The following is a 26,358-nucleotide window of genomic DNA, read 5'->3' on the forward strand; positions in this document are numbered from 1 at the left end:
TTTAATCCTTCAAAATAGGAGTATTAGTAAACCCCTCATTTTAAGGGGTTAACTCATTTTAATCCATCTAGAGGGGTTAGCTTAACTCTTCTATATTTTTTTATGTTTGACAAATTATGAAGGGTTAACTCACTTTAACCATTGTATAAATTTTGTGTGTTTGGCGGGTTAAGAATGGATTAAATCTCCTTCTTAAAATGTTATAAATGGATTATATATGTGCATAACCCCAAAGTTAAGGGCCTTTTCTTTTCTGAAACTTATATATGCAAAAAGACAAGGAAGAAATATTATTGTGGAATTTGGCTCCTCTCTACTATAAGAAAATATTGGAGAGACTGTTACCTTTAATTATAATACATTCTAAATGTAACAAGTGTATTGTATTTATTTCTAATTTGCACTTAAAAAGAATCATAACTACCGATTAATGCTTATCATTAAATAGTAGTCTTTCAACCCTTTTTCTTTTTTTTACCGACTCAATTTTTTTATTTTATAGCGAAGAGTATCCGAATCCATTACTGTGACTTGAAGCCCCCCAATTTATTTATTATATACTGAGATTACAAACATCAGCTACACGCAGTCACACACGATGATGTGCTCACACATTAGTAGCTCCTCCTCTTCTTGATTTTACAGCGGGCTAAAGTACCTCATCTAAATAGTCCTCTGCCTCATCCTGCAGGTACCGGCTAAAGAAAAAAGAAAAGAAAATAAAAGTGAGGATTCAGAAGTGCTTGTGGGGGGAAATGCAGGGTTGTGATTAAAGTAGTATTCTCTACACTATTCTTGGTAACAGTGAGTTTCCGAATCTATTTAAATGCTTATTGGTCAAACATAGAAGATCGAATGTGACTTGAAGCCCCCCAATTTATTTATTATATACTGAGATTACAAACATCAGCTACACGCAGTCACACACGATGATGTGCTCACACGTTAGTAGCTTCTCCTCTTCTTGATTTTACAGCGGGCTAAAGTACCTCATCTAAATAGTCCTCTGCCTCATCCTGCAGGTACGAGGCTCCATCCCACAGATGGCCGGCAGGAACATCCCCCTCATCATCATCTCCCCGCACCGGCCTCCTCGGCACTCCTCCACCGACCCTTTCCCTTCTTGCTGCATTATCTCCCGCGTCATGCGTCTAACGGCAGGGCACCTGCACTCCTCCTTCACCCTCCTCAGCTGATTGCAGCACTCCTCCGGAGCCCCCTCGCCGTCGTCATCGTCCTCGTCGTCGACCATCATTATCTCGCCTTGGCTCCCGCCGCGTCGGCCCTGCTTCACAAAGGAGCGGCAGTACTTGTCAAGGGGGTGCCGACGCATCTCCCTCGTGCACGTGCTCTCCGAAGCATCCTCTTCGGATGTAAAGGCTGCGGCGGATGCGGCGAGGGCGAGGAGGAGGAAGAGGGTTATTGTGATGGGCTTCATTGTTAATTGTACAGACGATGGGTGAAGAGAGGAGAGGGGTTTGTGGGGGGTATTTGTAGGGAGGGGTGGGGTCTGGATGGAGAGCAGATGGAGCGCATGCAGGGGGTTTGAGGGTACACGTAGGAGAAGGGGGTGGGGGTTAGGGTCTTTGGAGGGTTGTGGAACTGAAAAGAGTTGGACTGGTTTGGGGAGGGTTGGGGCTCGGTGGAGGTTGCTTTTGAGAGGAGACGACATGGGAGGGAGCTTGGGTTGCCACGTGGCTTAAAGAACTGGGCTTTTAAAACTAGGGTTAACTAATAAGTGGGCTTTGTTATTATTAATAACTTAAGCATCGTTTGTAACTATACGGGAGAGGGAACCAGTAATATAGCTCAGTAACGGAGGACAAACAGGAGGCCGACCGAAGAAACGAAGAGGATTAATGAAGTGGCATGGGGATGGGTCATTTTAGCCTGAGTTGATATGGGATAAGGATCTCCTCAGATGTTAATTTAACACTTGGTAACGCCCAAGTAAGAGGAGCTGGAGTGCATAACATCCCCCATAGACTACGGCAATATGCTTGTACAAACTTCTAGTTCAACTCCTCCCGCATGCCCACAGAGTCATAGTCTCCATTTTATGCTAAAACTAAACTTTAATATATAGCTATTAGACGAACTTTCAGAACACGGAACTTAGATCATATAAACCACGTATATCTATCAAAACATATCTCAAAATCGCCAACTACGCCTTTGATTGAAAATGATTCAAATACATCTCAACAATCTTTTCCTGCGAAAAATCAGTATAATAGCCTTCTCCCGCAATCAACCCCTCTTCCCTCGCATGCCTCTCAACTTCCGCCTGAACCTGCGCTGCACCAACTCTGGTCGGGTCCAAGAGATTGCAAGCCACCTCAGCGGACTCCTCGCCATGGGCTAAGCCCATAGCCTGCACCGCTTCAAGCCCACCTCCTCGCTCGCTCACCCTTCTAGCAATCCTCTTCACTGCCTCAATGTCGGTAGATTGCACAGGTACATTGTAATTGTCAACCCATCTTGAGGCTCCAATGACAACGACGCCTTTGGCTTGAACAATTTGGTGTGGGCCCTCGTCGAGTTTCAGGTCTCTGAGGTCGGATTGGAGGCCACCAACCCATTGGTTTGCTGATGTGTTGGGTTTGAAGTAGCCTAGATCTCTTCTTATGGAGGCAAGTTTTCTGCCGTCATGGTGAGCTGCTCCGTATAAAAAGGTGGGGACTGCATTGAATGGTTCAATGGCAGATAATTACATATAGACACGGAGAAAAAGACTAAAATGGTTATTACCACATTGCTTGCTAAATAAAAATTAAGTAATTTCGTAATGATTTCACCAGCTTTAAGAATGATTTTTTATATCTAAGCTCTTTCTGGTCAAAATGAGATCATCTCTGTGAAAGATTTGATGAAATTTATGAATGTTATCAACTTGAAACAACCTCTTTTAACAAATGCCAAATTTACTTCAGGGAACAAGGATTTCTTTACGCTCATATGTTTCGAAATTTGGTTAAATCCTGCCGTCATGGAACCAGAGTGGCAGAACACAAGCCAAAACACGTCGAATATTTGCAAGCTAATATAGTTACCAGTCAATTATATGTGATGTATAAAATTTATGGATAATTAATCATTAATCTGACCTACAACATTTTTTAATAGCTCCAGCATGAACAAAACCTGTCTAGAGCAGAGAATGAAAAATCATCTCCAAAAAAATTTCTAAAATCATGTCCTCATGTAATATTTATTCTAGAAGTAAAGGAATACACACCTTGGAGCTTGTTACCGACATCAGCGGCAACAGATCTCGCAATCCCAGCAGCATGGTCCAATGAGGATTGAGCCAAAGGGTGAAAGCAAATATGGTCCACAACACCAAGTCGTGGATGAGTTCCTGAATGTAATTCAAGATCAATGGCCTCCACCGCTGCTTTAACCATGCTAAACACAGATTTCCTCAGCGGAGAAACATCATACAATGAGCTCGTAGTAGTACTAGAGCTTGCAACCAGAGTATAACCCACTCTGTTGTATACCTCATCTTTGAATGTGTTGACAATAACAGCTTCTGGGTAAAGCTTTGCAGCTTGCTCAATGGATTCTAGTGCACGGACATTTCGACTTTCAGAGATGTAGAGCTTGCAGCAGGTGAGCATAGACTTCAGCATTTAGCTTCCCTTGAGCCTCTGCTTTCATAGAAAAGAAAGATGCGCAGCAGAAAGAAACAACATTTCCCAATATCCAAATGTTATCTCTAAGAGGCTTGTGGCTGGTATTGCTCACATCATACCCACCCACCCACATATAAATAGCATTTATATCTTTTGATGCTTCCCTGATAGAAAAATTACTTTAGATGCTCAATTAACCAGAATAGACCAAATTCAGAAGTTTAAAAAAAAGTGAGATTATTAAAGCAGATACTAATTGCTTATTTTTGCCTGTAAAATTTGAGAACATTCGGCATAGGAACAAGTACCTCCCATATTAAGAAGCTAATACTACAACAATCTACCATCACAGAGCAAAGAGAAAGTAGAGATAACAAGAAGGTGTTGGATAGCAGTATTCCTAATCTATTTTGGTAACATGAGGTTATTAGAATTCCTAATCTATTTTGGTAACATGAGGTTATTAGGATTCCTAATTTGTTTTGTTTTTTGTTTTAGGATTTCTAGTCTGTTTTGGTTTTAGTTTTCTATATATATGGAGATTAGAATCAATGATCAAAAGAGAGGAGAGTTGTGATCAGAGATTAGAGAGACTTTTGAGCATTGTGAGAGGGAGATATTGTGAGCAAGCTGAGAGTTTTGGTTGAGGATTAGTTTGTGATTTTTGTGAGATTGTAACCATTTGTACTCTCCTTGATTTAGTGGAATCTCTCCATCCTCTCCCCGTGGACGTAGGCAATTTGCCGAATCACGTAAAATTGGTTGTCTCGTTATTTGTGTGATTTATAATAGCTTATTTAGGTTCCCTCGACAGGTCAGTCCTAGAACCGATGAAAGGAAGAGCTGATATCTCACTTGGTTGAGATATTTTGCTTAAAGTTTTTATTTTTTTGGTGAAACAGGAATTCCTATTGCGACCTAACTCTCTTGTTGTGCTGCCGAAGTGTTGCTGAAATTTTCGCTGCGCGCAACAAGTGGTATCAGAGCCCAGATTTCAGATCTAGGGTTTTGGAATTAGGTGGAGAGAGATTCTTGTGTGAAGCTTGGTTCTTGGAGTTCTTGGCTTCGGTGGAGATAGCATTAGGAGTTGCTGTTGGAGATTTCGCTTTCCTCGTGTGGACAGGAAATCTATTTAGAATCCAATCTATGGTTCAGTTGGGTAATTCTTAATTTCTATCAAAGTTTGATTTTTTTTTCTCTACAACTTGGAGTTAGTTTGCAATGGGAGAAGAAGGTGAAAGCAGCAAGTCGATGGCGAGTACAGTTCAAGTTGGTTTTCAGAACATCAAAATTAGTGTGGTGAAGTATAACGGTAAAATCAACTTTAGCTTGTGGATGAGCGACATACAGGATGCGCTCAATGCTCAGAAATTGGAAGAGACCATCATGGTCCACGAAAGACCACCAAAATATAAAGAGACGATATGAGAAAAGATGAATAGGAATGCTTGTGGGGTGATCAGGTCCTGTTTGGAACAGGATGATGTGATTGGGATGACGTCTGCGATGAAGATATGAAAAATTCTCAACAATAAGTACCTTACGAAGAGTGTTGAGAATAAGTTGCATTTACTGCGTAGGTTATTCAGATTCCAGATGTCCAGAGGCACCTCGCTTGCGGCTCATGTGAACAACTATACGAAGTTATTGTCGGACTTGACGAATGTTGATGAGAAGATTTTGGATGAGTACAAGACTATTATCTTATTAGGCTTTTTATCGGATGAGGAGTATGACACATTTATGCTCACTTTGTTTAACATAAGATCTTCTATCAGCTATAGTAAAGTTACTAATGCATTGACAAATTATGATTTGAGAAGGAAGGACAATGAGACTTCCCGTGTTAGTACTTCAGGCGAGGCCTTGTCGACGAGATGTAGAAGCCCATATCCGAAAGGTGATAATAGAGGGAGGTCAAAGTCAAGAAGCCGCCATCAATTAGCAAAGAACCAATGTGCATTCTGTAAGGAGCAGAGATATTGAAAGAGAGACTGTCCGAAACTCAATGAGGAGGAGAATGGCAAGAAAAAGGGCCCGAAGGCCAATAAGGTGAATATTGTGAAAGACGATGATTCTGATGATTCGAGCTTTTCTCTACTGATTACTCCGGAGGTGAACCACTTGGATGCATCAGAGCTTTTCTCTACTGATTACTCCGGAGGTGAACCACTTGGATGCATCAGATTGGATGCTTGATTCCGATGCTACCTACGGAGGTGAACCACTTGGATGCATCAGATTGGATGCTTGATTCCGATGCTACCTATCATGTGACCCCTAGACGAGATTGGTTTGCATCTTTTGAGAAGCTCGATGGAGAAGTTGTAGTCATGGAAAATGATCAATCCTATGGCATTTGTGGGTTAAGTACCGTGCGAATTCGGATGCACGATGCAGTAGTCCGTGAATTGAAGGAGGTGAGATTTGTTTCTCAGCTGAAAAAAAATCTTATCTCAGTTAGAGCTTTGGAGACAAATGAATTCAAGGTGACCTTTGAAAATGTTGTAGCGAAAGTTACTAAGGGATCTTTGGTGGTGATGAAGAGAGTCCGCAGTCGAAACCTATATTATCTGAAGGGGAACACCAAGATTGACCAGGTAACTTCAGCTATTTCAGAGGTGGACATGAGTAGGCTTTGATATTACAGGTTAGGACACACACGTGAGAAGTCACTGCAGGCGTTGTGCAAGCAGGGACTATTGAAGGGAGCCAAGAGTGAAAAAATGAAATTCTGTGAGCACTGTGTTCTTGGCAAGAAGACCAATGTGAAGTTCGGGACGGCCATTCATAGGACGAGGAGCATCCTGGATACGTGCACACAGATGTTTGGGGTCCCACCAAAACTGCATCACTTGGTGGTCGATATTGGTTCGTCACGTTCGTAAATGACTATTCTAGATGTTGTTGGATGTACACCATGAAGCATAAGAATGAAGTCCTAGATTTATTTGTGGAGTGGAAGAAGAGATTAGAACTACAGATTGAGAGAATGATCAAGACGTTGCGATCCGATAACGGTAGTGAATATACTTCAGACCCTTTTCTGCAGCTATGTCGAGACGAGGACATAGAGAGGCACTTCACGGTTAGTCATACACTGCAGTAAAATGGGGTTGCAGAGAGGTTAAATCGGTTTTTGTTGGAAAAGGTCTGATGCTTATTGGCGCAAAGTGGTTTGGAGAAGATCTTTTGGGCTGAGGCACTTTCATATGTGAGCTACCTCATTAATAGGCTGCCTTCATTTGCGGTTGAGGAAAAAACCCTATGGAAATGTGGTCGGGAAAGACAGCACGTGACTATGACCAGCTCAAGGTATTTGGTTGCCCTGTATATTATCATGTTAGAACTGATAAGTTAGAACCTCGAGCTAGGAATACCATATTTGTAGGATTCAAACGTGGTGTCAAAGGATACAAGCTTTGGGATCCAATTGATAAAAAAATTATGTTGAGTCAGGACATCACGTTCGATGAGGCTTCTGTCTTGAAGCTTCACAGCTCTCATCAGGTGGAGAGCGACCCGACAGAGGAGATATCGTAGGTGATGGAGATCGATGCAGCTCCACAGTATCTAGATGATACAGTATTCATTAGAGTACCGACTGAGGTGACGCCAGACGAGCACGAATGTGACACGAAGGATACGAGTACTGATGTGCAGGATCAGGGACCGACGGTTCAGGTTTAGGATTCTATTACGATTCGGAGACAGAGGAGAGACATATGGATGCCAGCACGATATGCCGACACAGTTGCGTATGCACCTCCAGTGAAGAATATCGATGAGATGGTGCCTACTATATTCAGAGAGATCGAGCAGAGTTCGAAGGCTGATTCGTGGCAGGTAGCTATGCAGGAGGAGATGGAGTCTCTTCACAAGAATGATACGTGGGAGCTTGTTGAGCTTCCAAAGGAGCGGAAAGTAATTGGTTACAAGTGGGTATACACGAAGAAAGAGGGCATTAAGGACACTCCGTTGAGATTCAAGGCTAGGTTGGTTGCGAAGGGTTATGCACAGGAGAAATGTATTGACTATAATGAGATTTTCTCTCCGGTGATAAAGTACTCTTCGATTCGGATTTTGCTAGTTTTAATGGCACAGTATGGGTTGGAGTTAGATCAATTGGATGTGAAGACGGTATTTCTTCATGGTAATCTTGATGAAAAAATATATGACTCAGTCATTAGGATTCCGAGCTGCAGGGAAAGAAAATTTGGTTTGCAGATTAAAAAAATCGTTATACGGTTTAAAACAGTCTCCTCGACAGTGGTATAAATGATTCGATGGTTTTATGATTGGTCATTCGTACACTCGGAGCCAGTTTGATCCTTGCATATATTTTCGTAAGTTGAAAGGATGTGTGTACATCTATTTGTTACTTTATGTCGATGATATGTTGGTTGCCTCTATTTCCAGATCTGCTATAGATGAGTTGAAGACACAACTTTCAAAGAAGTTTGAGATAAAGGATTTGGGTGAGGCGAAGCGTATTTTAGGGATGGAGATCGACCGAGACAAGAAGGGTAAAATTTGTTTGACACAGGTGGCTTATTTAAAAAATATTCTACAGCGATTTTATGTTAGCATGGATACGAAGCCAGTTAGCGTACCATTAGGAGCCCATTTAAAGCTTCCAGCTGATCTTTCAACGAAGATAGTTAAAGATCGAGAGTTGATGTCGAAGACGCCATATACGAGCGCGGTTGAGAGCTTGATGTATGCGATGGTATGTACGAGGTCGGACTTATCACAGGCGGTGAGCATGATTTCGAGATACATGCACGATCCAGGAGTGGGTCATTGGGACGTCGTGAGATGGATTTTGAGGTACATTCGAGGTACGCTCAATGTTGGTTTGGTTTATGAACGGGACACTACAGGTGGGTAGCTATGCATTAGTTATGTTGATTCGAATACCGGGGATTAAGATAAGCACCGGTCTACGACTGGTATGTGTTTACTTTGACCCATACGCCGGTGTGTTGGAGATGTACTTTACAGTCTACGGTGGCTTTGTCTACGACGGAGGTAAAGTATATGACAGTTACGGAGACTGTGAATGAGGCTATTTGGCTTCGAAGACTTTTGGAGGAACTTGGTATATCACAGCGGTCTGTCACTATTCATGCGAGGACGAAGCATATTGACGTTCGTTATCACTTTGATCGAGATGTTATTAAAGATGGCGATGTGAAGATTGTGAAAGTCCACACAAAAGATAATCCGGCGGATATGCTCACTAAAATGGTTTCGAGCAATAAATTTGATCATTGTCGAAACTTGTTACACATTCGTGATTGTTGAGGCCGTTGACGGCCATTTGGATAAACTACGGACGACTTGATCCCTTGGGAAAGGGGGTACGTAGACAATCATATTGGTGCAGTCGAATTTGGTGAGACGACGCATTGGTGTTAATGTTGGTGTCGGCTCAGTTTTGAGAATACGTCGCCGAGGTAGAGAATTATTGGATAGCAGTATTCCTAATCTATTTTGGTAACATGAGGTTATTAGGATTCCTAATATATTTTTATAACATGAGGTTATTAGGAGTCCTAATTTGTTTTGTTTTTTATTTTAGGATTCCTAGTCTGTTTTGGTTTTAGTTTTCTATATATATGGAGATTAGAATCAATAATCAAAAGAGAGGAGAGTTGTAATCAGAGATTAGAGAGACTTTTGTGCATTGTGAGAGGGAGATATTGTGAGCAAGTTGAGAGCTTTGGTTGAGCATTATTTTGTGAGTTTTGTGAGATTGTAATCATTTGTACTCTTTTTGATGTAGTAGAATCTCCTCATAGGCAATTTGCCGAACCACGTAAAATTGATTGTCTCGTTATTTGTGTGATTTGTAATAGCTTATTTAGGTTCCCTCGACAGGTCAGTCCTAGAACCGATGAGATGAAGAACTGATATCTCACTTGGTTGAGATATTTTGCTTAAGGTTCTTGTTTCCTTGGTGAAACATGAATTCCTATTGCGACCTGACTCTCTTATTGTGCTGCCGAAGTGCTGCCGAAATTTCCGCTGCACGCAACATAAGGAAGCTTCACTATGACACATCCTCATATAACGCAATTGCAGGTAAAGAATAAAGATAATGATTTCAGATGAATGAAGCCACTTGTTATCGTTTCACAGAAACTGAAGGAAAAAGAAGTATAAAAGACCTGTAAATTTAATCCAGAAATATAATTATTTATTAGGAAAGTATGTTACCCAAGAAGTCAAGCATAACCAGCAATTCCTTGACAAATAATTACGCAATGTATCATTAAGTTTTTTTACTTGAGAACAAAGGTGATAAGAGAAAATCATGCAATTAGAGGAAAAAGTGACAAGCGGAGGCATAAAAGGTAAAAGAAAATATTGAAAACCATTCAAGTACCTTAACTAACAACACCATTCATTGGAGCTGCTTGTTATAATACAGAAATTTCTCCAGAAGGTGTTTGGAGAAAATGTAATAACCCTGAACAAGTCCAATTTCATGCATCTAAAAGTCAAGTATCACATACTTGACTCGCTGTCTGCTCTGTGCATTTGAAAATAAAAAGTATAGAGAAGTTAGCTATGGTACATTAAGCTTATCAGCTCTGAATCACTGTCTTCTGTTGCATCAGAAGATCATTTCACACCACCATACAGAAGCATTTTATCCTCTCAACAAGAAATTTTGGGCAGTAAGAAAGCGCAATCTTTTTTAAGTTTGTCCTGATAGATACGTAACATGTGTGTGCATATGTATTTAAACAGTCAAAACCATCATAATGTCCATATATGAACCACATAAGTGAAGGGCAAGCGGGACATGTAAACAAGGTTAATGAAAAGACCAAACATTTGATGTCTTAAACCTAACAGATGTATTGTTACAAGTTGAATGAGTACAGATATTCCAATGGAGCAACCATCCAAGAAGTAAACAAGCACAAAATAATATATACAGCACAATGAGACGGAAAATTGTCATTTATATTAGTACAAAAAGCAATCAGTTTATAAAAATTAAAGACGTAGTCTCAACAGGGTGCTGGCATCTTTCAGTAACACATCTGCGATCAACTAACTTATCTCACTACATAACATTCTCACTGCTGATACTTAGAAGGAAAAGCAAAGCAAAGAATCACACACAAGGTAACATAACCCAAATTCAATCTAGATGATAATATTCTATATCAAAGATGACGTAGGAATTCTCAAAAGCAAACCCAACATTATGAAACGTAAAGTTGTGACTCACTGTCCAAAATCTGGAAGGAATTGATATATTCCAATTAGCTATAAACCGAGAAATAAGACAGTGGAAAAACACTAAGTCCTCATGGTTTATTCTTCAGAATATAAAGGGAAAATACACTCGATGCCATCTGATGTTACCACGAAATCTGGCTCTTTAGAAATTAAATATCTTCCATCTCCAGTTTTGATGATTTCGGGTACCCTTCATACTCTAACTTCACCCCCAAATTCGCTAATATAAGTCTAAACTTTAGCCTGATAGTATCCATCATTTCCTGAATCCTTTCATTTTCTGGTTCCAGACGGGGATACTCGCCCACCAACTCTCCCAGTTGCTCAATGCTCTTCTTGATGCGCAATGAGAAAGATCCAGAATCAACACGAATCACCGATTTCCATACATCGACACATCCACGATAGAAACCAAGTTCTTCCCCAATTTGAAACCCTAATTTTAAGCCCACCCCCCTCCCTTCCTCGTTTCCTGATATCAAGCCATCGCTATAACCATCTCTATAGCCTTCATTGTACTGGGTTTCATCTAAAAGGACTGTATATTCGAGAAAATCATCTGGGCCTGTAGGTTTTGGCTCCATCTTCACAATACCAACAGAGTTTTCGTGATCAGAATTAAGCCTGTATTAAGAGATGGAGGAAAACCCCCCCAATATAATTTTAACACAATCATCTTGATATTGATATAGCACCCTCTAATGAAAGGCTTTCGCTCTCTAGAAACTCTAGTAGATGTTGATTATAAGCATAATCAATGACGGAGGTATCTCAATCCAAAGCGTTCCAACTATAAATTAAATCTAATTAATAGCTAAAATTGACAGAAAAATAAAAGAAAATCACCTACAACTGAGGCGGTCGGAGTCGTTGGCGGATCCAATCGGCGGCAGAAAGAAACACAAAACAAACAGCAGGTCCTTTTCTATCTTCTAGAGCTGTCAAAAAAGAGAATAATTAGTATAAATCCGAAATAAAAAGAGTTAGACTGAATTTGGGTTTGTTTGGATTGAGGGGAATGAGGGTGAAGGGAAGTTAGGGGAACCATTCACCTTCATTCACCTTGTTTGGGAACACTTAGGAGGTGAAGTTAACTCACCCTAGTTTCCCTTGGTTCACCCCTAATAGTATAAAAATTGTTACCCCCTAAATTGGGGTGTAACCAAGGGGAAGGGAACTCTCTTCCCTTCACTCAGTTTTCCTTAACTTCCCTTCACCCCCTACAAATCCAAACAAGCCCTAAGATGACTCGTCTATTGTCCTGGTGTAGTCGATTCGTTCTCTCTAGCAGTAAAAACCCCCAAAAACGGTCGTACTCGAGCGAGAATAGTAAAGTTTCTGTCCAGACGAAGACGATGGTTGCCCAGAAAATAAAATAATAGCCGAAAACAAGTAAAACTGGTTGTCAAATGGCACATAACTGGGCCATTTTACGGCCATATACGGACATAACTGGGCCTTGTAACTCAAGTCGCCCATTTAAACAGCTTCCATCGAAGACCATTATGAAAAACAAAAGCGCAGCTGCAGATCTCGCGGAGTAGACATTAAGCGCTCCTTTAAGATTATGCTCCAGCTTTTTCCTGATATGCCGTTCTTCCGTATGAACAAATCCCAACCGTTGTTTACTACAGTTTCCTTCAGTGGCATTCTTGGTAGACTCAAGTTAACATTACTGATAGATTTACTTTAATCAGGCATCTTTCCTGTGCCAATTTCTATCTAGTAGCAGGTTCCTTTTGTCACTCGTTGTGCCCTCTTTGTGTTTGGGTTAACACCCATATGAGTCTTTCATTCTTTAAATGATCCGCATTGGCTTAACCCACGATTTTATTTCTGATTTTTTGAGTAAGTAGTGGGAATCGTAACTAATTTCTTTGCATTTGCGAGAAAATGGGCAGTTATATTAGAGGAGAAAGTATCCAGTGAAGACGGACCATGACATTTAATGTGCACCTAAAAGGTATCAAGATTAAGTATTCTTTGAGAGAAAGAGTATCCAGTAAAAACGATCCATGACATTAAATGTTCAACTAAAAAAGAATAATTTTTCAAAACAGACTCATTCGGATTTTTATTTTTCAAAATCGACCGTTTTTTCTTTTTTTTATCAAAACCGACCGGATTTTGTGATTAGCAGGTTAATCACTATCCTAAATAGTCGGGGTTGCCAACCCCGACTATTTAGGAGGGTGTTAAACCCTAATTAAAGGCCTTAATTAGGGTTTAACACCCTCCTAAATAGTCGGGGTTGGCAACCCCGACTATTTAGGATAGTGATTAATCTGCTAATCACAAAATCCGGTCGGTTTTGATAAATAAAAGAAAAAACGGTCGATTTTGAAAAATAAAAATCCGAATGAGTCTGTTTTGAAAAATTGTTCACTAAAAAATATCAAGATTACGTATTCTGAGAGAGAGGGGGGAGAGAAGAAATTCTTGATTGTGGCACTCATTTCCTACAATAGGCTCTTTTTTATTTGTTATGTATCCTTCATTCATATTAGGCAAGAATCGAATTCAATATAATATGTTTGGGAGAGTGAAAGTTTATCGATTTCACCGAACCATTTTGGATTTCAATTTTAAAGTTTGGTATTTGGAAAGGCATATGGGTAAAGTTGGAATTGGTTCTTGAATAATGTTGGCTTGAACCTGGATTTTTTAAAGGATTTCGATTAGGCATTTAGACCTATTCTTCAGGCTGACTTCTGCCTTCCAGACACCAAATAAGTTTTATTGAGCAGGAAGTGATATGGTAATTTTCTCCAAACCTATCAGGTTTCATTTGTATTGAGACCTCTCGATGTCGAAATTAACATGATTTTATCTCAATAGTAACTTCTGCTATACTAAATTATTGTTAGGATTAATGAAAGTTCCTAGACATGAGCTCAACTAGAGTGATAAAAAAAGAGGAAAGAAACATACACACAAGTGAGTAAAGGATTTACATGGTTCGGCTTCTATGCCTACGTCCACGGGCAAAGATAGCAAGATATCCACTAATGGAAATCGGGATATTATTACAAGAGTATCACTCTCACTCAAACCCACAAGAAACCCAAATTACATCCTAATCTCACACTTTGCAGACGGAGAAGAGCAAACTCTCACTACACTTTGCTCACGTGGGATGCTCCGCCATTGGTTGAAACACCTCCATTTATATGCTCCAAGCATGCGATTGTTAAAGCATAGCATATCACCTATCAATCTTGAATAAGAGGGCTATCTCATAGCCGGAGGGGATTTTGCATGGGTGAATAAAGGCGCTACTACATAGCCTTTGGGGGGGTATTCAAATGAACGCACCTAATGCATTTGAGGCTATGTTTCTTCACATGGCCAACGAGCCACTTTATTTGACTTTCATGGTGTGGATTCAAGACCACACTCATGTTGGGGTTAATCTATCGACAACATGTCAAAGAACTTCCGTGCAACGTGTCGTCCGGATCTTGTGACGAACAATTAGCAAGCAAGAAATCACAGCAAAACGAAAAACTTTTTAGGAAAGAACAAATAAAATGAGAGAACACCAGATTTAACGAGGTTCGGCAAATGTGCTTACGTCCTCGGAAGCCACACTAGAAATTCTTTGATTATTGAAGAAGATTACAAGCTTGCAAAAAGGCTATCACTCTCTCTGAGATCTCTCTCTCAAAGTATTCTCAAAACCCTCTCTTTTTCGTGTACAAATCCTCACAAAATCGTTCAGGATATATATATAACCCTAACTCAAAATAGATTCCCAACTGAATCAGGAAACAGGATGACTCGATATCGGTCGACTGATGCACTTGCATCGGACGACTGATAAGGGGTTTCTCGGCTGCTTCGTGCAAGTTGTCGGTCGACTAGTGGCACCCCGCTAGTCGACTGACCAAAGAGATGTTTTCCAGCTTCTTTCCTACAGTCGAATCGGTTGACTGATCTGCTTCTTCGGTCAACTGATCAAGGTATTTTTCAGCTTCTGATTTTGTTCTTAGGTTTGGGTCTATACACCTCAAAACCAACAATCTCCCACTTGGAGACCAAACCTCCATCAACAAGCTCTCTTGAACTCCAACCATCTTCGCAAGCACCTTCTCCTCCCCGAAAAATTTCATTCTTCAATCAATATCAATCTTGGTGATCCTACCTGTCCTCCTAGTGTGGCTCTGTAGTCATCTCCTATGTATGAAGGCCAACTGAAGTTACATACAATTCCAGTTTCTTAATGTTTCCTACCTTTGTCAACATATTTGTAGGATTTTGGTTTCCGAAGATTTTCCCCAATAGTAATTTTCTGCCCTCTATCAGCGATTATATGAAGTGGTAACGCACGTCGATGTGCTTTGTTCTGACATGATAAACTGGGTTCTTGGCAAGGTGTATAGCATTCTGGCTATCACAATAAAAAACTTTGTTCCCCGTTTCAGACCAACTCTTCCAGACATCCAGTCAACCAAATCATCTCCTTGCTAGCTTCAGTTACTATGACATACTTTGCCTCAGTCGTGGACAACGTCACTATCTTCTGCAAACGTGAGACCCAGCTCACTGCTGTCGACCCTAAAGTAAAAACATATACTGTGGTACTTCGCCTTGTATCATGATCACTGGCAAAGTCTGTATTCACATTTCCCTGCAGTGCTAATTCTTTTCTCCTAAAACACAGTGACATATCTTTAGTCCCTCTCAAGTATCAGTATCCACTTCACGGCCTCCTAATGCTGCTTCCCTAGATTGCTGACAAACCTACTCACAACTCCCACTACATGGGCAATACCCGGCCTCGTGCAAACTATCACATACATAAGACTACTAATGGATGATGAGTATGGCACTCTATTCATGAACTCCTTCTCTGCATCAATCTTGGATGATTGCTCCTCAGATAACCTGAACTGACTTCTAAGGGGCGTGCCAACGGCATTTGCATTCTGCATGTTGAATCTTTGAAGTACCTTGTAGGCATCGAAAATTGCCTATAGGTCTCCACGAACAGCTCAGTGTTAATAAATGACGATGAACATCACCATCTGGTTCACAGAAGCTTGATTGATGTCGGCGAACGCTTGAAGTAAACCGACGAACTACGTGAACTAACAGAATTCCGGAATAACAAATGAACGGACTAATCGGGCACCTCGTGTCGTTCACAAACGGTGAAATACCCGTCATGTCTCATTTATCCCACAGATGATCTAATCATTTAAGCTTATAGAACTCTTCGTCGGCTTTCCAACGCACTTCGAATCGCTCAAATCCGAGTTCGGACGAAGAAGTTACGGAGGAAACGCGGAAACGGACGAACAGGCATAATGGAGTGTCTCAGACTGAACTGGGGCACACGAGGTGTCTCGGCACGAGCGAGACACCCTAAGGTGTCTCGGCCAAGGCCGAGACACCCTAGGGTGTCTCGGCCCAGGCTCGGCCCAGTTTGAGACACCCTGGGGTGTCTCCAATGCAGAAATAGCCTTTTAGGCGGTTTTAACCGTCCGGACATCCGTAAAGCTTATAAATAGAGCCCCCGGGTCCTCATTTTTTGAGATCTGGAATTTTGGAAGATTAGGCGAAGCCCTGCCGGATTGAAGACTGAAGGTGCACGGATTTCAGAGAGGAGGAGGAGAGATCGGATCGAGTTCTTCAACGCAAGAGAGAGAGATTCGTCAGATCTACAGTTTCCCGGATCCGTTCCTTAGGATTATCCCGTTACGGTAATCTTAAGAAGAGTGATTATCTCGCTTCGCCGAGATAAGAGCTACGGTTTTCTCGATCCCTTCGCGGTAGACGAAGCTCTGCCCAATTTTTCAGCAATCAGATCTGATCGACGGTGGTCCACGGATACACCCCGACACAGGCAAAGATCCCACGCAAGCAGAAGACCGATAAACGATCTCTGCGTTTGTTTGATAAAGTTGTAAATTTTTTATTTTCATTGTGTAAAGAGATCTTATAAAAAGATCAACTTTTTTTATTTAATTCGAGTTTATTGTAACGACTAAAGTTGTAATAGATTCGATAACAATGGAAATATCAACTTTCACCGCAAACAAACTGGCGACCACAGTGGGAGACAATAGCCTCGCTGCCGAGGCTGTCGTGCCGTAGCTAACGATCAAGATCCCAGTGCTCGAAGAGGTCGAATACGAGTTCGACCAGCAGAAGTTCGAGGAATATGTCTCCTCCTCCTCCTCCAGATCTGCCTCTCCTAGCAGGTGCAGGAAAGCCTCCTCCTCCAGGAAGATCCGCTGGTCTTCAGGTCTGAAGACCCAAGAAGACGATCTCTCCGCCGTCGCTGTTGTAGTTACCCCTCGCAACGATCCGCCGGCTTCCAAAGAAACTAGATCCAACGTTCGTGACAACTCCTCGAAAGTCAAGGAGTTGCCCGTTGAAAGTGCACCAGTGTTGACGAAGAGGGCTTGTCAAAGGCGCCGTCAACGTCTCTCGCGTCAATTTGCCGAGGTTTTGAAGCCTGTTGACGGGATCTGCTATGATGCGGATCTGAAGCTCAGAAGGCGCAAAGCGTCCCAGCAACAAGCTTTGGGAACCTCCTCCCAACCACCTACTAATGAATGGGTTCGTGTCAAACGAAACCGTTCAACTCTTGAGGAGCGCATCCATAAGCGCCGCGCACTGCTAGCGCAGACAAGGATCCTTGTACGGAATGCACAGGAGTTACAGAAAGGAAAGGTGGTCAAAAAGCCACCAAGATCTAAGCAAGGTTGGATGCCAAAGGCCAGATTAGTGCCTAAGGCAAAAGCATCCGAGGCTGCTCTCCGGCCTTTGTCAACTCCAGATCTCGTTCCTATTGCTCTCGCACCTCCGGCGAAGCCCTATGACAGCGTGGATCTCCCCAAATCTAGAGTCCCGTTGAAGGATTGCATCGGTGCTCTACCCGAGGATCGAGGCAAAGCGCCTATTAAGGAAAGCTTGAGACCGTTGAAGGAACTTCGAGCAAACATCCGAACTGGGGGTCGTACGCAACCTCCTAACGAATTAATTTCCATAACGGCCCGCTTGGGGGTACGTGCAGAAAACCAGGAGCCCGTTAAGGTTTCACCCTCACAAGGGTGTGATCCCAAACATGTGACTCCTGTAAATGCCAACAAGGCAATGTTTACTCAGAGGAAAACGCGTCAGACAGACGAACGCATTATACCTAAGAATCCATGTACGCAGCCGATAGATTACTCCGACCGCAACGTCGATGAGTTGTACTATCGGGCTGGGGGTACGAATAAATCTCGAAAGAGAAGTACCCGGGAAACGGACTCTCACTGTTCGTATACTAAAATTATCAGGGCAGTATTATCAGCGTGTAGCTGCCCCAAGACCGCTCCACAGAGGGTCTCGATATTTGAAAGGATCTCCCCCAGAACGCCAAAGACCAACCCAAGGCGTTTCTGTAGAAAAAGTCCAACTATGCGAGATGATGAACTTCCAGAAGTCACAGTTAATATGGTTGATAAGGGGAAGTCAACGCGAAACTTCAATCCTCGTCATCTTTCGGACATATCCCAACGTATAACTCGGTTACGGTCGGGAACCGTTAGACAAAGGGACTATCAGAGGATGAATCAAGGATTATCCCCGGATGACAAAGTGTCAGATGCTAACTCTGCAGTCGCTTCTGACAAAACGGTATCCAGCCTAGGTCAATCCCGCGAAGTGTTGATGGTTAGCACAGACGAGATCACTAAAATGGTTGAGGATGCCTTGGCCAAACAAAAAGAGAACTTCAACTTAGAAATGGAAATGGCCATGATGCGAATGAGGGAAGAGCATGATCAACAAATTTGGGTTCTGTCCAATCAAGTCAGAGTTGAATCCAGCCGTCGCACCCAGAACGCCACAATTGACAGCGATCCAAAAGTGGACGAAATCATCATGGCGGACGCACCGCCCAAAAATACTGGGTGTGGTTCAAATGCACCCCCTACAGATAACAACGCTGGGGGTGGTTCCGCCAAAGATAATAACACTGGGGTTGGTCCCACTAAGGACAACAGTACTGGGGGTGGACCCACCTATGATGATAACACTGGGGGTGGCCACATTATTCCTCTCGAAAATTATCCAAAACAGGATATAGATGAGGACGAAAAGATGAAGGATCTCGAGAGCAAAATTGATGCCCTGATGTCTACTCGAGAGGTGAAGAAGACCGGGATTCCGTGTCCTTACCCAAGAGAATGGGAATCGATCCCGTATCCGGCGAAGTTCAACCTGATCAACTTCACGCCGTTCGACGGGAAGGGTTCCCCCACTCAGCACCTGATCTATTTCAAGTCCCATTTGGGAGTGATCTCTGGCAACGAACCTCTGATGGTCCGGTCATTTGTTGGCACTCTTCGCGGGCTCGCCTTCGATTGGTACCGCCGTCTCAAGCCCAGAAACATTAACAGCTGGGAGGACCTGGAGAGCATGTTCCTCGCTCATTTCTTCGATGATGACGCCGAAGTGTCGATCAGGACACTCTTCGATGAGAAACAAAAAGACGGAGAGTCGATGGATACCTTCATCAAACGCTTCCGCAATCAGGCAATGAACTGCAAGGATCCCGTCACGGGGGAATTTGTCTTGCAGACTTGTCATAACAACTTGTTCATTAACATCTTGGACGTTATGGGAGTAGAGCCGCTCAATACCTGGAAAGAGTTGAAGGTGTGTGGAGAGCAGGCCGAACGCTTCCTCAGAAGGAGGAAGGTCGAAAGAAGCCAACCGATGGCTAACCCTCTGAATCCGAGTCTCATTTCCCATGAGGAAGGGAAGGCACCTACAACGGTTATTGATGTTAATCAGACATCGCAACAGCATCCCCGAAGACAGCAGAAGACTTCGGATTTGAGGCTCCAAAAAGAATACTCATTCAAAGACGAAGACGTTCCAGCCATCTTCGAAACCCTTCTTGAAAATAACAAGATCAAGCTGCCACCCATCACGAATCAGGAGGAAGTTGACAATACTGCGGATCCGAAGTACTGCGCGTACCACAGGAGGATCCTTCATCCCACCAAGGCGTGCTTTACTTTAAAGAATAACATCCAAACCTTGGTTGAAGCCGGCGTCATAACGCTAGGGTAAGCCAATTAAGAACAGCAACACTCCGAAGAGTATACGAGTATAAACTGCTTCTCAGGACTCTGACAAGTATAAGAGTATAAACTGCTCCTTCCGATACTCCAATAGGTATATGAGTCTAAACTGTTTCCTACCGTTGATGGGAAGTTCCTGGAGAATGTTACGCTAATATTCTTAAGGATAACCCGGTCATGTAACGGAGTACAAAGTCAGACCCAGGTCCAAGAAGGAAGCTGGGGGTGGATGATTCATGTAATGGGAAGTTCCCGGAAGAATACTATATGTAATTTTCTTAGGGATAACCCGATCATTACGAACAAAGTAATAAACACTAAACCCTCACTGTGATTTGTATGAGTCAACCCTCCCGTTGTGATTTGTACTCCCCCTCTCACGGTCTACCTGATCAAACCTTCCTATAGTTAGGGCCACAATCAAAGTCCCCTCTCGATTCCTTCCATGAACGAGAGGTCCATTTTCAAATTGAACGATCAGCCTTATAAAAGTAAGATCGTCTCAAACCTCCCACTTCCACTGCTTCCTTGGTCAAACCTATAAAAGTTACGGCCACAACCAGATTCTCTTCTCGATTCCTTTCATGAACGAGAGGTCCACTTTCAATTGAGCAATCAAACTATAAAAGTTAGGATTGTCTCCAACTTCACTAGTCAAACCTGCGATAGTTAAGACTAAGATTGAGTTATCCTTTCGATAAACGAAGACTTCTGTCTTTTCCTTTTTCAGCCAACTATAAAAGTTAGGGTCGAAATCGAATTTCCCCTTAATAAATGAGGAACTCTTTCTTGAATCAAGCACCAATCCTAAAAGTAGGGTTTACTAATCTTTCCGATTCTCGGAGTGGAAGATCCCTCCTAGTTTCATCTTTCTGGATTCTGGGGTGGAGATCACACTTCGAGTTTTTTTCCAACTGAAGATAGAATATAAAATTCTTCCTCTTCGTGCCGGGAGATAGAATATAAAATTCTTCCTCTTCCATTTTGGGTTCCGTCTTTACCTGAGAAGAGACACAATTCTAACTTCGAATCCGTACATCTATGCCACGGGGAACTTTATCTCGACTCCTAAGTAGGGACGAGTCAACGCCTAATACGCGTTGACGGTTTAGTCTTTCACCGATTGAAAAAGACACCAGAATCCAGTCTGGGGTATTTTATCCCGAAGCCTAAGTAGGGATAAGTCAACGCTTAACCCGCGTTGCTGGGTGGTTCGTTCCCGTAAAAACGATCGAGTCTACGTATTCAGCATCGTAGCAACAAAAATTCATGCTTTTTATGTATGAGGAATTTCATCCCGAATCCTAAGTAGGAATAGGTCAACGCCTAACACGCGTTGCCGGTTAGTCTTTGACCGTAAAAAGAACAAAAGACCACATATTCAACATTGTGGCAGGTTGTTATTAATAACACTAAAATCCGTGCTTCACATGCACGGGGAATTTTATCCTGAATCCTAAGTAGGGATAAGTTAACGCCTAACACGCGTTGCCGGTTTAGTCTTTCTCCGATTGAAGAAGACACCAGAATTCCAGTATGGGGAATTTTATCCTGAAGCCTAAGTAGGGGTACGTCAGCGTCTAACACACGTTGCCGGGTAGCCTATTCCCGTAACAATGGCGAAGTCTACGTATTCGAAGTCGTAGCATCAAGTCTAAGGGAGTTCATTCCTTTAGCACAACGTCACATGCGGAACGGGCTTAAAACAATCCACATGTAAGCCCGATTCAAACGGTAGTCGGTAAAGGCACATCAAATCCGTTTATGGCTGAGGATTTGCCAAAAATCCTAGATTTGCCAAAAATCCTAAGTCTACGTCTAACACACGTTGCCGGGTAGTCTATTCCCGTGAGAAAGACAAAGTCTACGTATTCAATGTCGTAGCACTAAAAGAGTTAACTCTTTTAGCACAACGTTATGTGCAGAACGGATCTAAATAATCTGCATACTAGCCCGACTCAAACGGTGGTCGGTAAAGGCTCATCAAACCCGTTGATGGCTGAGAATTTGCCAAAAATTCTATAAATGCGAGCCATTGACGCACCAGCTCCATTAGTTGGTCTCATGACTTGAGCATCCAACAACTTCAAGATAAAATCTATACATGCAGATGAATCAGCTTTAACAGTTGGTCATGCAGCTCCGACATTTGGGATCACCGTGCTCCAATACCTTAAGAGCTTAAACTGTGTATGCTCCAGCAAACGTACGAGTATAAACTGTGTTAAGGCTAGTCAACGCGTTACGATCAAGAAGTCAATGCACGACGTTCGAAACCCTAGGGCCAACGCTGGTCAACACGTAACCCTAGGTCAACGCCAGTCAACGCGTTGCGGCCAAAAAGTCAACGTACGACGTTCGAAGTCCTAGGGTCAATACCGGTCAATGCGTAACCCTAGGTCAACACCAGTCAACGCGTTGCGACCAAAAAGTCAACGTACGACGTTCGAAACCCTAGGCCAATGTCGGTCAACGCGTAACCCTAGGTCAACGCCAGTTAACGCGTTGCGATCAAAAAGTCAACTCAATGACACGAGCCAAACTCAACTCATCAGTTGTAGATTTGAGACTTCGACGACGGCCAGACGATAAACGCAGCGCCAGAAGGATTTTAGCTATTCATCAAAGCATCGAGTAGACTGAAAATCGAAGGAGTCAAGAATCGAAGCTAACTACAGGTCCTTTACGCCGACTGAAGGCTGGACCAATCACATCCAAAGTGTTTTAGCCTCTTCTACAAAAGAAACGAGTCTGGAACGCTTTGGAGGGGGTATCTGTAGGCATCGAAAATTGCCTGTAGGTCTCCACGAAGAGCTCAATGTTAAGAAATGACGATGAATGTCACCATCTGGTTCACAGAAGCTTGATTGATGTCGGCGAACGCTTGAAGTAAACCGACGAACTACGTGAACTAACAGAATTCCGGAATAACAAAGGAACGGACTAATCGGGCACCTCGTGTCATTCACAAACGGTGAAATACTCGTCATGTCTCATTTATCCCACAGATGATCTAATCATTAAAGCTTATAAAACTCTTCGCCAGCTTTCCAACGCACTTCGAATCGCTCAAATCCGAGTTCGGACGAAGAAGTTACGGCGGAAACGGACGAACAGGCATAATGGAGTGTCTCAGACTGAACTGGGGCACCCGAGGTGTCTCAGCATGAGCGAGACACCCTAAGGTGTCTCGGCCCAGTTTGAGACACCCTGGGGTGTCTCCAATGCAGAAATAGCCTTTTAGGCGGTTTTAACCGCCCGGACGTCCGTAAAGCCTATAAATAGAGCCCCCGGGTCCTTATTTTTTGAGATCTGGAATTTTGGAAGATTAGGCGAAGCCCTGCCGGATTGAAGACTGAAGGTGCACGGATTTCAGAGAGGAGGAGGAGAGATTGGATCGAGTTCTTCAATGCAAGAGAGAGAGATTCGTCAGATCTACAGTTTCCCGGATCCGTTCCTTAGGATTATCCCGTTGCGGTAATCTTAAGAAGAGTGATTATCTCGCTTCGCCGAGATAAGAGCTACGGTTTTTATTGGCCTTCTTGTTTTGATGATGTTTAACAAACAATTTATCACTAATGTTGTTTGTCTAGTATTTGTGTTTTCCTATGTATTGTAGACAAACAACGTAGTTGGAGGATGGATGGATTGCGCCATAACGACGATATCAAATGGAGGTTGGCGGAATTGTGGAGTGAAGCAACATACAATTCAAGTTAAAGATCAAGTTCAAGCTTCATCCGCAAAGTGTACCAAGTCAAGCTTATTGAAGATCAAGATCGGCTTGGGTAATCTAGTTTAGGTTTTATATTATGTGTGTTAAGTACTTTAAGCTCAATATCATATACACACACGTATTTGGTTTCTATGTATATATATAGTTATATATATACATGCATGATTTTGAGTTTTCATGTTTTGAACACTTTTGCAAAATAATGAGATTTTACAATTGGGAAATGCAAATTAGAGAATTCTTTTTGTAACATGCTCAAAATATTATTTGCAAACATTTCTCAAAGTTTTATCAAGTTTGAAATTGATTTGTTATGTTTAAAGGAATTTACAAATTCACGTTTTCGTTCGTGCACATGTTCGTACATGTTTTACAAAACTGATGGGTTTTCACAAATGGGAAGTGATATTTGAAATATTCTTTCTCTGACATGTTTATCTACATGTTTATAAACTTTCCTCCAGTTTTTACTATTTTTGGAGTTGATTTACTATGCCTAATTGATTTTACAAAATCGTGTATCACAGCAGATTTTCAGAAACTGTATTTTTGTGTTCAAACATTTATCTCTCTCAACTGGGAAATGCTTTTTCAGAAATTCTTTCTCTGACATGTTATTCTACATGTCTAGAACATTTCCACAAAAGTTCATAATTTTTGGAGTTCATTTACTATTTTAAATTGTTTTTACAAGACAGATGCGCACTGCTACAGTAATTCCGGTCGACCGGACCGGTCGACCGGAAATGTCTCTGGAACTTTTCCAGGTTTGAACAGTGCGAGATGTCGACCGGAAAAAAGGTCGGTCGATCGCCCATCCACCCGGTCGACCGAAGACTCTCTGGACGTCTCCTGCGACTCTGACCTTGTTTCCGATCGACCGCGATTTTCATCGGTCGACCGCTGGAGTCCCAACGGCTCTTTTTAGAGCCGTTACAGGTGGTTTTTTGGTCTTTTTGTAAGGGGTTTTGGTCTGAGGTTTTGGAGGCTATAAAAACTCTCTTTGATCTCAGTTTTCAACCAATCTAAGAGAGTTTTAAAAACAAGTTTAAAGAGTTTTGTTTAAGGGTTTAGTGTTTGTTTAAAAAGCTTTTAAGCATTTACAAGAGTTTGGTTTGTGGAGCAAATTTCACAAGAGCAAGTGGAGATCATCCTTGGTGTTTGAGCATTCATTCTTCTCCCTCTCTCTTGTCATCTATAGAGAAGTTTCCTTAAACTCAATTCTAGCATTTTATAAGTTTGTTCTTAATTTCATAAGCTAGATTTCATATTGAGTTTATATTGTTTTATCTCTTTGTTCACACACAACCTATTGAGCTTATTGTATTTACATTCATAGTATAATTTGGGGTTGTGGGTTTGTGACTAAGAGTTGTGCTTAATTGAGTTCTCACCTTGTTTAGAGAACAATCAAATTGATTTATATTGTGCTTAATTGTGAGGATTCACTTGTAATACACTTGTACACCGAGAGAAGTGTGTGGTGAGAGACGGGGTCGAATCCAAGAGGAGTGGCGTCGGTTGACGTGCCTAGGGAGAGGTTGTAACCGAGCACTTGAGGAGGAGGACACGGGCTAGGACCAACACTTAGTGTGTGAAGTATGATTGCATAGTGATTGTATTGTGAGGTGTAAACGTTGTTCGGGTGAACGTAGAAAACCCGGTTGTGATAGTGGAGATCTCCTCGAGGTGAGGAGCGGGGACGTAGGTCGTGGAGACCGAACCTCGTAAACATATCCTTTGTTTGTGATTGCATTGGCGCACTTGTTTTCATATTCATATCTTACATCGCCATTGTGTATTGCTTGTTGATCATTTTGCCCTATCACATTTGTAGTTAATTTGTTTACCCCTCTTGTTAGTTTTATATCCTTGCACATACTTTGTCTATATCTCTTTGTTAGGATATATCTTATTGTTTATATATCCTTGCATATATTTCTATCATATAGGATATATCTCTTTGTTTGCATTGCTTATCCTAGCTTATATATCTTGTGGTATTTCATATTTACTAGGATAACTTATTAATTAATTTTAATTAGCTTTTAATCGGATTAGATTAGCATAAGACCCTAATCACCCCCCCTCTAGGGTCTAACAGTTTTCTCGATCCCTTCGCGGATAGACGAAGCTCTGCCCAGTTTTTCAGCAATCAGATCTGATCGACGGTGATCCACGGATAAACCCCGACACAGGCAAAGATCCCACGCAAGCAGAAGACTGATAAACGATCTCTGCGTTTGTTTGATAAAGTTGTAAACTTTTTATTTTTATTGTGTAAAGAGATCTTATAAAAAGATCAACTTTTTTTATTTAATTCGAGTTTATTGTAACGACTAAAGTTGTAATAGATTCGATAACAATGGAAATATCAACTTTCACCGCAAACATACTTTCTCAATGTATTCAGCCTGACTTAACTTCAACGTCCCTTCAGCCATATCCCAACTGATTCACATCCTAAGAATTTGCTTGGTTGCACCCAAATCCTTCATAGCAAACTCATTTGTCAACTACTTCTTTAACTTGTTAATCTCCTGTAAACATGTCCCTGTAACTAACATGTCATCTACGTACAACAATAACACGATATAGCTGGACTCGAACCTCTTGTAGTAGCAGCAATGATCTGAAT

The 26,358-nt window shown here is 42.0% G+C and overlaps 2 protein-coding genes across 2 annotated transcripts; both read right to left on the reverse strand.

Moving 5' to 3' along the window:
- On the reverse strand, positions 898-1,626 carry LOC109833326 (2S albumin-like). The gene has a single exon (XM_020400959.1). The coding sequence runs from the start codon at positions 1,436-1,438 to the stop codon at positions 995-997; it is 444 nt and encodes a 147-aa protein (XP_020256548.1). The 5' UTR covers positions 1,439-1,626; the 3' UTR covers positions 898-994.
- LOC109834755 lies at positions 2,151-12,509 on the reverse strand. Its single transcript, XM_020402776.1, has 7 exons — positions 12,320-12,509; positions 11,749-11,836; positions 11,050-11,522; positions 3,909-3,978; positions 3,751-3,802; positions 3,239-3,635; positions 2,151-2,682 (listed from the first exon to the last, which is right to left on the reverse strand). The coding sequence occupies exons 1-7, from the start codon at positions 12,375-12,377 to the stop codon at positions 2,168-2,170; spliced, it is 1,653 nt and encodes a 550-aa protein (XP_020258365.1). The 5' UTR covers positions 12,378-12,509; the 3' UTR covers positions 2,151-2,167.

The sequence above is a fragment of the Asparagus officinalis genome, chromosome 3 (assembly GCF_001876935.1).
Source record: "Asparagus officinalis chromosome 3, Aspof.V1, whole genome shotgun sequence".
Taxonomy (NCBI): domain Eukaryota; kingdom Viridiplantae; phylum Streptophyta; class Magnoliopsida; order Asparagales; family Asparagaceae; genus Asparagus; species Asparagus officinalis.

Bases quoted from the DNA above. Each gene is read 5' to 3' on its own strand.
- LOC109833326 (XM_020400959.1), bottom strand. From the start codon at position 1,438: ATGAAGCCCATCACAATAACCCTCTTCCTCCTCCTCGCCCTCGCCGCA.
- LOC109834755 (XM_020402776.1), bottom strand. From the start codon at position 12,377: ATGGGCGACTTGAGTTACAAGGCCCAGTTATGTCCGTATATGGCCGTA. The intron at 3,979-11,049 runs AATTTCTAAAGA...CTGTGATGGTAG, and splicing joins ACTGGAGATGGAAGATATTT to ATTGTTGTAGTATTAGCTTC. The intron at 3,636-3,750 runs GTGAGCAATACC...AAGGGAAGCTAA, and splicing joins TGTGGGTGGGTGGGTATGAT to ATGCTGAAGTCTATGCTCAC.